Here is an 11582-nt window from a genome sequence, read left to right on the forward strand (position 1 = left end):
CACAGTGGCAGTACAGACGAAAAGTTTACAGCTTAACTACTGTTTATGTTCAGTGCCGCCATCTCTGATTGCTTTTTTTTCCCTTGGTTAATGGCCATACCAAACTTAAGGCCATACCACCGTGAGCACACCTGATTTCATCTGATCTCAGAAGCTAAACAGGGTCAGGCCTGGTTAGTACTTGGAAGGGAGCCATCTCTGATTGCTAACTCGGAGGATGTTGGTCTGCTCCAACCTTCCGAGTGGGAAATCCAAGTTGAGGGGATGTTCCACAAAAAATTTCCAATTAGGAACTTGGAATTTCTGACTTCCAACTAATTCAGGAGCCCGATATAAGCCCCAGCACACATAAAGACCCCCGCATGGGCACCTTACAGCCAGCAGCTGCAACCATTGGAGTGAGAGTGTGTGTGCAAATGTTAGACAAGGTGCTTAGGCATAGAAAAAAGCACCTGTATGACTGTGTGGGTGGTGTGGTGAATGAGGCTTGTGGTAAGAAAACACTTTGAGTGCTTAACCCTCTACAGCATAGCGTTGCCCTGAGGCAACAAACCACATTTTCATGCCTTACACTGGCCCTTCAAAAAAAAAAAACTTTTTTTTTTTTTTTTCAAATAATGCTACCAGACACATCTCTTTACAATAAAATGATGAGTTGAAGGTGGTGTGACTTTCATTTTGGTGGGGGAGGACCCCTTTCTGCAAGCTGCACTACATGAGGGACATCTCCATTAGGAGGCAAGATAAAGATCACTATTTTACATGTTTATAGTGAAATAAATGTATATTAAAAAAAATACCTGTATGTGCATGAATATGTTAAGAAGCATATTTGATTGTTTGTTCTACTTTTGTAAGTTTATTTATACAGTAAAACTGCTAATTTTCATTCGTTGCCTCAAGGCAACACTGCGCAGTTAGCCCAATTTCTTTTCAGGCAATATAATGCATTTGCATATGTGTGTAGAGATGTGTTTGTGTGCATTTATATGATCATAGTCAATGTTTTTTACTTTACAATCTACTCATAATTACAGGACATGGATGTAAAAACCTTTTATGCAAGGAAACCAAGGGAATGTGCACTTTCTGTCCTCGGAAAGTGAGGACAGTGAGCTTTCAGGGAGTGACATTGAAGTAGAGGAGTGGATCCCTGAATGAGGTTTGGGGGATACTTAGGAGCTCAGGGATCAGTTGGTAAAGTAACTGTGTCTGTGTGTGTGTTAGTGCCCACATAGCAAGCAGGTCTGGCCAGGATCTGGTATCAAGTCGGCACTGCTGGCCGACTTCTGGCACGATAAGACGTATGTCATCAGGCCTGGCATAGATGGCACTGTCTATGTGATGGCATGCCATATCTGTCTTGATTGTGGCTTGGTCTACAGAAAACAGGTCTGGCCCAGATCTGGCATCAAGCTGGCACTTCTGACTGTGTCTGCCAACCAGATGTGTGCCAGGTCTGGCAATGACGCCACTGTTTATGCGATGGCATACCATATCTCAGGTGGTAGAGCAGGTTACAAACTGATCGGAAGGTTAGTGGTTTGATCCCTGGCTCCTCCAGTCTGCATGTCAAGAGTGTGAATGTGTATGAATGTAGTTAGGAAGCACACAGTTAAGCAAAAGTGGGTGAATGTGGCATGTTGTATAGAGCAGTTTGAGTAATCTGGGAGAGTAGAAAAGCGCTATATAAAAATCAGTCCATTCACTGTCTGAACAGAGTTTCGGCATGTTACTTTTGCACTGTTTTCCATGTTCTGGCACATGTTGTTATTTCATGGCTTGATTAAGGTACACATTGCTGACATCTGGGGCCAGAGCTGAAACCGTTCTGGGCCAGCACAGGGCCACCAGTGTGTCTGAAACTGGCCTTGTGCTGGCCCATGTGTGGGCCACCTCTGGCAAACCAGGTCTGGGCCACTAAAGAGCCGTCATTCTTTGCAGTATGTGGGCCATGTGTAGGCACATTGTGTGGGCCAGATCCGTGCCATACCAATTTTGCTGTGTGTGTGTGTGTGTGTGTGTGTGTGTGGATGTGCATTACTTATTGTTGTGGGGACACAAATTTGTTTACATACTCCCATTGTGAGGTCTCGCCTACTTTATGGGGACAAATTGCAAGGTAAATCATTTAATTTTAGGGTGAAGGCTTGAGTCAGGGTTAGGTTCAGGCAGGGACTTGTGATGGGTAGAGTCAGGATAAATTTCCAGGAAATTAATGTAAGTTAATGTAATGTCCCCAAACGTGATGGAAACACAACGTGTGTGTGTGTGTGTGTGTGTGTGTGTGTGTCGCCTTGAGGCGACTTTTGTTGTGTTTTGGCGCTATATAAATAAAATTGAATTGAATTGAACTGAAAGTGTGTGTGTGTGTGTGCGCGCGCACGCGTGCATGGGGTTAGGGTCAAATGTTGGATGTATTTTGGTGTTTTATTGTTCTGTGAAATGTTTACATAGTTTATTTGTTGTTTATTTATTTGTTCATCCTTGTTGTACTAATACAACTTATTATAGAATAACTTGGCATTTTACTACCCTTGTCGCACAGTGTTGCCTTGAAGAAACAAACCAATATCTGTTTTGGGGGGGGGCAGGGTGTCAAATTTTATGATTGATATATTATTAGGGACCCTAAAGCTCCCCCAAAATAGGGAGAAATATTTTTTTCCCAAAAAATTTAAAAGTCATGCAGTAGAGGGTTAACTAGAGTAGGAAAGCAGTATATGACTACCAGTCCATTTACCATCTGAGCTGATGGGAATGAAGGCTACAACCAACAGGTTGTCTGGAGGATGTCTCAAATTGCCTACTGGAAATTTAGTGCAACTAAACAAATGGCAAAGGGCATGCCTCTTTGAAGAAAGGTTGATTGACTGGTACTTAAATAGTGCTTTTCTACTCTATTTGGGCAGTCAAAGTGTTTTCTTAGTGAAAGCCTCATTCATGCATTCACACATGCGCTAAGCTAACAGTCAAATAGGTGCACTTCAGAGTTCAGCATCTTACCCGACATCTACTTCAACACGCAGAAAAGATAGACTGTAATGGATTATCTCTAATACAGCTGTCAGTCAACTGGACCTTTTGATTGTGCTTATGCTGTTGGTGCCTTTTGGAGCATTTTAATGCAATGATCTATTATAAGCTAACTGAATGGATAAACACATGGGTTTGCTAATCTCAGCAGATAATGGCTGTTCAGTACTTACAATTGCTAAATGGTTGTGGAAATCACTTCTGTTCTCTGTGTGTCGGCAGGCTTACCCACTGGCTGGTTTTTGTATAAATCGATCCTTGAGGTGGTTCCCTCTTATCTGTGTGCATGTGTAATCAGCAACCTTCCCTCCAGTCATAACAGACATGCTTTAAAGGGCGTTTTGGGAGTTTTTCTGGGAGGGAACCCTCCAAAGCTGTGAGGAGACCGTGGGGAAGATCCAGAACATTACTTGTTTCAGATCATCAAATACATTTAAATAATTGACAAAGATAATCCAAGTATGAGCATCTACCCCCCCCCCCCCCCCCCCACACACACACACACACACACACACCCAAGTTGCCTCTGAGTAACCACATTTTTTTGGAAGGCTGAATTCAATGTCACTAGTTACACCCAGACCTGATTACGACCACACCTGCTGAATCAAGAAAATAAAATAGAACCTGATTTCAATATTCTCAAAAAGAAACACATTATGTCATGATCTAAAGAAACAGCTGACAATCAAAGTCACTGACATCTATCAGTCTGGAAAGGGTTAGAAAAAGAACAAAAACAAACCTACACAGCATTTCATAAAAACAACATCATAGCAACAGTCAAACATGGTGGTGGTAGTGTGATGGTCTGGAGTTGCTTCGCTGCCTCAGGACGACTTGCTGTAACTGATGGAACCACAAATTCTGCTCTCTACCAGAAAATCCTGAAGGAGGATGTCCGACCATCAGTTCATGCCCTGAAATCCTCAGTTAAAAACAGCATTTTATATCTACTCAGGTTTTCTTTGTCTAAAATTAAGATTTGTTTTCTCATCTGAAATATGTAAGTTAAAATGTCAGGAGATCCAGAGCACAGATCCAGATTTGTTGTGACCACAACCCAACTTCACATAAGTAGAATGCAATGAATGGATGGATACAATCCCTTCTTGGCCAAGTCACTTTTGAAATACAGGTTTTTAATCTCACTGAGGCTTCTATCTGGACTTTTTTAACTCCACTTCTAGTCTAGTTATGAGCACTCTTGGTTGAAAATACTACCAGACTACAGCGTGAGAAAAGAAAGAGTGATATATTTAAGTCAAAAACAGAAGTTGCTTCAGTAGTCTGACTCGTCTGAAAAGTCTCCCTGCTGCGTCCAGTGGAATCCCTTCTTCTTCCTCCTCCTCCTCTTTCTCTCACCCATCAGCATGGCAGCCAGCAGGGTGATGATGACGGTGATGGTTATGATGAGCACAGTGACCGTCTCAGCAATGCACAGCTCATCATCCACGTTTATCAGAAGGTAGCCCTGGAGGTCAGGTGGCGAACTGCATGTCAGGTTGTAGTAGTCATCCAGGAAGAGCCGCTGGATGCTGCGCAGCTTCCGGAAAACTCTCTGCAGGTCACAGTCGCAGTTCCAGGGGTTCCCCTCCAGCAGGAGGTGGGTGCTGTAGGTGTGGATGCTCAGGAAAGTCTTGAAGCAGATGGTGGTCAGCTGGTTCTTGGCAATGTTGAGTAAAGTCAAGCTGGCAAGTGGCTTGAAGACACCAGTCTCCACCTCACTGATCTGGTTTCCGGCCAGGTTGAGGACTTCGAGGGAGCGCAGCATGGAGAAAGTGCCACTCCTCAGAGACGTCAGCTGGTTGTCCTGCAGGTGGAGCTGTCGGAGGAGGCTCATTGAGGAAAATGACCTCATCTGAATGGTCTGGATGCTGTTGTTGGTCAGGTTTAATCGTTGGATACTGTCCAGGTGCCGGAAGGTCCGGCTGCCCAGGGTGGTCAGTCGGTTGTGGGACAGCTGCAGCTCCCGCAGTGAGGCTAGGCCAATGGAGAATCCCTCAGAGAGAGTGGTGATCTGGTTCCAGCTCAGATCCAGCTTCTGGAGGAACTCCAGCTGTGAGAAGGCACCATCCTCCACCACGCTGATGTTGTTGTTCTGCAGCAGGAGTACCCGTAGTTTGCGGGTGGTGTTGAAGGTGCGCTCGGGGATGATGGAGATCCAGTTGTCAGACAGGTCGAGGAGTTCAGTGATGGGAGGCACTCGGCTGGGGAGCCGTGTGAAGGAAGCCCTTGAGCATATGGTGAACTTGAGGTCTCCACGACAGTCACAGCCCGTCTCACACCCAGAGCTGTGAGATCTGCAGGATGCCTCCGTCACCAGCAGGAGGAGCAAAACCAGCTTCATGATGGCTCTCTGAAACAACAAGGAAGGATTTTACCACTCAGTGACCTCTTTCAGGACTGTGACATGGATACACAAATCTCATACTGTGCAGGAAATATATATAGATTTAGTTTGAAGATTTGTGATTGTAGTGATTAGAAGAGGAAAAAAATGAAGCATTATGTTTCAACTATGTTTTCAACTTTTTACATTTTGAACAAAGAGTAACCCTTTAAACTCTTTTGACTATTTTTCTTTGCAGAATTGGTAGGGTTTAAATTGGTTGGTTTCCAGTCATGGTCCTGGCTTTTATGCATCATCCGCTTTGACTTTGGCAAGGCCAGTCCAGAAGTTTAATGTGAGGCTGCTTTTTCCACACCAAAACCAGTTTTGATGCTTGTTTGGTATCATAGTCCTGTTGGAACACCCAACTGTGTCCAAGTTTCAACTGTCAGGCTGTTGATTTGAGGTGAAGTTGAAGAATTTGGAGCTAATAATAATTATTATATTATTCCATGAAATTTGTTCAACGTACATTGTACCAGTACCACTGATAGCAAAACAACCCCAGAGCATGATGACATCACCACCATGCTTGACAGCTGGTATAGTGTTCCTAGGTTTGAAAGTCTCACCTTTACTCCTCTAAACATACTTGTGGTCATTGTGGCCTAAATCAGCGGTCCTCAGCCCCCGGGCCACGGACCGGTACCGGTCGTTTGGTACTGGACCGTGAGAGTTGAGATGTGAAATTTATGGTTTTTATGGTTTTTATGGTTAACTCGGTTTCCCTGGGTCTTTTCCAGTGTTGTAGTTGTGTGGCTTATTTTGAAAGAAATTATGCATTACCATAGCGACCAGAGAGCATTAAGGGGCAGAGAGGAGGAGGTTACTCTCAATGTTGTCGGCACTGCTAATAAAGTTACACAATTACACAGTGAATTCGCGTATTATTATTAAATGTACAAAATACCACAGTTTTTGTCTTGGTCGTATCATTTTATTTTGTTGTATTTATTCGCAACAATACTGTGTGACATTATACTGGTCCGTGGTGCAAAAAAGGTTGGGGACCGCTGGCCTAAATAGCTCAATCTTTGTCTCGTCTGACCTTAAAGCCTTAGGTGAGTGTATGTACATATTTGAGCCTGTGTGGATTAGAGGAAATCCAATATAAATTCAAACTTGTGCAGCCAATTCTTGTTTTTTAAAGTTATTAAAAATGTATCCTGTACAATCAGCCCACGCCTGAAAAAGACAGTTTAAAGAAATCATTATAATACCAAAATTACAGTTACATTCTCGCCCATAAGGAGCAGATGTAAACTTTTGACTACAGCTGTATATTTCTGTGTTTCTGATGAATCGACATTTTTATAACTGAGAAAAACAACCAAACAAACAGATAGCTTGAGATCTCTACCTGTAAATGCTGTTGCCTTCATTTGTTCTTGAATGTACAGTGAGTTAGACCTGAATCTTCATTGTTTTTATAAAAGTTGTAAATGCTGACTAAAACAACTGTGGGAAAAAAATAATCCTTTTTTTTTTCATTACAGGAGCTCCTAAACTAATCTTGTGACCCTGTGTGGGAGCTCGACTTCAAAGTATAAATCCACTAATCTACAAATGACAGCTTTCAGCAGGACTTCTTTACAGCACTGAGAATTTAAAATTTTCATAAAGACATATGCAGTACTATCTGTGATGAGATAAATCAGAAATCCAGCCTAAAAGGCTAAGAGAGAGATCCACTATACCTTGATGAGACTGCAAACTTTTTAAGATTTTCTCATTTAAATTCATTCAAACTCATTTAAATATCCTCCAATCTGATCTATGATCAGAAATGGGTCAGGGAAAATATTCATTTATTGTAAAAAAACAGCAGTCAGATTTAACTAATCATCCATTTACAAAACAGATGTTAAAAAATCTGAGATTTTTCCCCCACATTCAATCACAGCTCTGCCATTCAACCAGTGGTGTTTAAATGAACATCCATTTAAACACCACTGAGTGTTAAAACCAAATCAGACAACTCTAACAGAAGCAACAAACCCTTTAATAACTGTCCAAATAGACAGACCACCTTTGCCATAAAGAGGTTGCACAGGAGTAACAACGATGGGGGAAAGGAGATGATGAGGCAACACATGGGGGAAAAAAACATGAACATTTACAGGTGACAAAGAGGAGGACAGGACTATTTATACACCGAGGGCTGATTGAGGAATCACTCAGACAAAAGAAGTAAATATAGCACAGGTTCCAAAGAACTCTAACCCTCAAAGTAAAACAGGAACTAGTCAGAGACAAAAAGAGTTGCTTCAACTATGAAGACATACACAAGAGGACTGGAGGACAAAGGCATCAAGCGTATGAGACACTAGAAGAAAAAGGTCAACTTTACACGCAGTTAGAACTTCACTAATACAGAAAGTAATGCTCAGTAAAACCTAAACTGAAACGCAGACTCACTTAAAAAAACACCCTGAATTATGCCCCACTCTCATTAGTCTGCAAAGCCAGATTGGGTCGCGCCTGGTCTAATCTGTCACATTGCGTCAGAGATCATTTAAATAAGAGCTGCTGCAGCTCTACGGAGTTAAAGAGATGCTGTAATTACACATTTCAGAAGGTTTAGTTATACTGAAGCTATTTTTTTTGATTATTTAATAATGCATACTGGACGTCTGAAGCCTAAGAGGTTTTTATCTTTTAAAATGTTCAGTAGTTTTGATTTAATTTAATTTTTAATATATTTTTTCACTTTTGATTCTTGGTTGCAGTGTTATATATTATTTTGCAATGTTATTCTTCCTAATATCCATCGATCCATCTTCATCCGCTTTATCCGGGGCCGGGTCGCGGGGGCAGCAGCCTAAGCAAAGATGCCCAGACCTCCCTCTCCCCAGCCACCTCCTCCAGCTCATCCGGGGGAACACCAAGGCGTTCCCAGGCCAGCCGAGAGATATAATCTCTCCAGCGTGTCCTGGGTCTGCCCCGGGGCCTCCTCCCGGTGGGACATGCCTGGAACACCTCACCCAGGAGGCGCCCAGGGGGCATCCTTACCAGATGCCCAAACCACCTCAGCTGGCTCCTTTCGATGTGGAGCAGCAGCGGCTCTACTCTGAGCCCCTCCCGGATGGCCGAACTTCTCACCCTGTCTCTAAGGGAGAGGCCAGCCACCCTTCGGAGGAAGCTCACTACCCACAGCTCGTGGCCATAGGTGAGGGTAGGGACGTAGATCGACTGGTAAATTGAGAGCTTCGCTTTTACACTCAGCTCCCTCTTCACCACGACGGACCGGTGCAGCGTCTGCATTACTGCAGCTGCAGCCCCAATCCGTCTGTCGATCTCCGGCTCCCTTCTCCCATCACTCGCGAACAAGACCCCGAGATACTTGAACTCCTCCACTTGGGGCAGGAACTCATCCCCGACCCGGAGTGGGCACTCCACCCTTTTCCGGCTGAGAACCATGGCCTCAGATTTGGAGGTGCTGATCCTCATTCCCGCTGCTTCACACTCTTCTTCTTCCTAATATTACAACACTTTTTGTAATTAAAAATATAATGAGAGAAAAAATAAATAACTAAAAAGTTGCTGATTAGTTCTGGAGAAATTTTGCAGTAAAAACACAATTTTTAAGTGAGCTTCTGCCCCCTAGTGGGTAAAAAGGCACTGCAAGTGGACATTTGGAAGTAATTAAAAGTTAGTACATTAAAAACAAAATCTAGTTTAACAAATCCAGTGGATATAACAGGAATCTCTTGGTTTTTCACTATTTTCCTGAACTTGTTTTGCAGTATTTGAATGAGAAATATGTGCAGTGATTTATTTAGTCTTCAGACATAGTTCTCCATTTTGACAAGATGTTCAAGATATCAGCTTCTTCTCCCTGTTTCCCTCCTTAAGCATGGCTTCCTTCCACTAACACCATCTCTGAGGCTTCAGTGAACAGTGGATGAAGGTCCAGGTGCATCTCACAGGTCCTGCTTGTTTTGTATGTCTCAAGGACAAGACTTTCAGATACGGTAGATAGTTTTCTTTAGACCTGAGACTTGTTCTTTTGTTATCCACTTTTGAAGTTTCCTCAAATTTTTTAAGGTCAGACTGCACACCATGCAAGTTTTCAGCTAAAAGCTCTCTGAGAATCACCTTGTTGGTACAAAAATAATATTTTACTTCTGTCAAAATTCAATTAAAGAAATGGGAAAAAATTATGTTTTTAACAAACAAATAAAAAAAACATTCCTCCAATAACAGTCAGTTACAAGGACTGAAGTAAAAGTGAATGAAAAAACATCCGATGTACAACATAAAACTGTAAAAACCATCAGAGAACTTTTGCTCAAGACCACTTTAAAAAAAGACAACAAAGTCTGGCTGCTTGGAAGCAAAATGCAAAGACATGACAAGCTGTGGCTGTCGGGAGGCTAAAGTGAAGCTGTTGATGGAGAATCACCATAATTAAACTAATTGACAAAAATATTTATCATTAAAAAAAAAACATGGAAAAAATGTGATTGAAGAGAGTTGTGATTAAAGGATTTTGGGAGTTTTCCAAGAAAGATTTCCAGGAAATAGGCTGCTGACTGTGGAACTGAAAACTATTCAAACATCTGCCTGCAGGTGCAAAACACAGAGTAAAAAAAACAAAAGTCCTTTTGTCCAAACTGTCAGACTTTGTAAAGCCATCAGGGGGCCGGACTGATTCGTCATAATTTAGTAAAAGCTGCAGCGTCTCTGCACTACTCATCTGAAATGGACAAACGTGAATTCAGACTTCATGTCAAAAGTAGTCTGATAGATTTTAATAACAACAGAATTTGAACATAAATCCTATAGAATAGAGCACTGAGAGGTTTAACAACAGCATGTTATAACACCAGAGAAGCATCACTGCTCTCCTGTGTCACCAAAACTGATTTTGTTGATAAAAACAAAAAAACAAATAATCATTTATTCATTAAAAAAAATGGAGTTTATTGATTACAGATGTGGGAATGAATAAAGTTCATCTGAGTATAGAAAACTGGATGCAGCGAGAAAGCAAAATCACATACATGACTCGAGCACTCTCACATTTTTAAAAAAGGATCCCCATCAGGGCGACGGCAGTAAAAACATCAATTAAATGAAACAAATGCTCAGCAGACTCATTCACTATGTTGTCCTCTAATAAAATTATACCTGAACATGAGAAATAAGAAGGATGAGGAGCAGATGCAGCCTGTGAGATAAAAACCTCCAAAAAGTCTGTGTTGTCTGACCGTAACAGAAAGGTTTCATCTTACCAGCAGCTGCTGCTCCTGCCTGCCCCTCCGTCCGTCTGTCTACCTGCTGACAGTCGTCAACATCCAGCCAGCAGCAGGTGGAGAGTGGACGTGATGGAGCAGAGGGAGGGGCGGGTCTTCACGGTCTGGAGAACCCGGCGAGCGACAACACAAAGACAGAGTGATGGAAAGAAACACAGAGAGGGAGGGAGAGGAGGCAGGACTCGTCAATTATTCACCACACAGCGCTGTTGGTGTGCTGTTGTTGTGTGGTGTGGTGTGGGTGTGGGTTAGGAGATGGGAGCTTTAAGAGATTGAAGCCAAACTGGGCCACAGAGCAGAGAATTAGGAGGTCTGGACAGATTTGATTGACCGCAGGCGCCGCTGTGTTTATCTCCCCGATGTTCCTGCACGTTTACAGCAGGGTTCGTACACACAGCTGCATTTAAGTGTGGAAAAAAATGGATCATCAAAGAAAAAATGGAAAACATATGTCTTCAGTTGTAGTATTTATCAGTATAACCACCCTGAGGAGGCGTCGGTGCATCCACATACTGACCATATACCAAATGAAAAGAAAACAACTGAAAATAAACCGAATTAAAAGCAAAAAACTCAAAACTAAATTAATATATAACAAATTTGTTTTCGAGATTTTGAGATCAGATGTTCCATCACAAGAAAGGGTGATTTGTGTGCTTTCATGATCAGCGTCTGTGTCTTTTTTAAAAACTGGATGCAGAGAAAATTGCAAAAACACTCTTTGCAGATTTGCTTTAATTCAGACACACTGGATGATTTTCCAGCATGAACAGCCTGTTTAAGGTCACGTCAAAGCTTCTCAATCTGGTTTAACTCCAGACTTCGACTCATCCACTCCAAAACCTTCATTTTGGTTTTTGGAGCGATTCAGAGGTCGACTCTGATCATTGTTCTGC

General features: G+C 42.3%; 1 protein-coding gene across 1 annotated transcript; it reads right to left on the reverse strand.

The window, feature by feature from the left end:
- Window positions 1-4015: 4015 nt before the first annotated feature.
- Window positions 4016-10775, reverse strand: LOC102783692 (uncharacterized). Its single transcript, XM_087836375.1, has 2 exons — window positions 10666-10775; window positions 4016-5395 (listed from the first exon to the last, which is right to left on the reverse strand). The coding sequence occupies exon 2, from the start codon at window positions 5384-5386 to the stop codon at window positions 4319-4321; it is 1068 nt and encodes a 355-aa protein (XP_087692501.1). The 5' UTR covers window positions 5387-5395; window positions 10666-10775; the 3' UTR covers window positions 4016-4318.
- Window positions 10776-11582: the final 807 nt, after the last annotated feature.

This window comes from Neolamprologus brichardi, chromosome 23, assembly GCF_056152115.1.
Source record: "Neolamprologus brichardi isolate AB-2024 chromosome 23, ASM5615211v1, whole genome shotgun sequence".
Lineage (NCBI taxonomy): Eukaryota > Metazoa > Chordata > Actinopteri > Cichliformes > Cichlidae > Neolamprologus > Neolamprologus brichardi.

Excerpts from the sequence above, each read along its gene's own strand:
- LOC102783692 (XM_087836375.1), bottom strand. The coding sequence starts at position 5,386 with ATGAAGCTGGTTTTGCTCCTCCTGCTGGTGACGGAGGCATCCTGCAGA.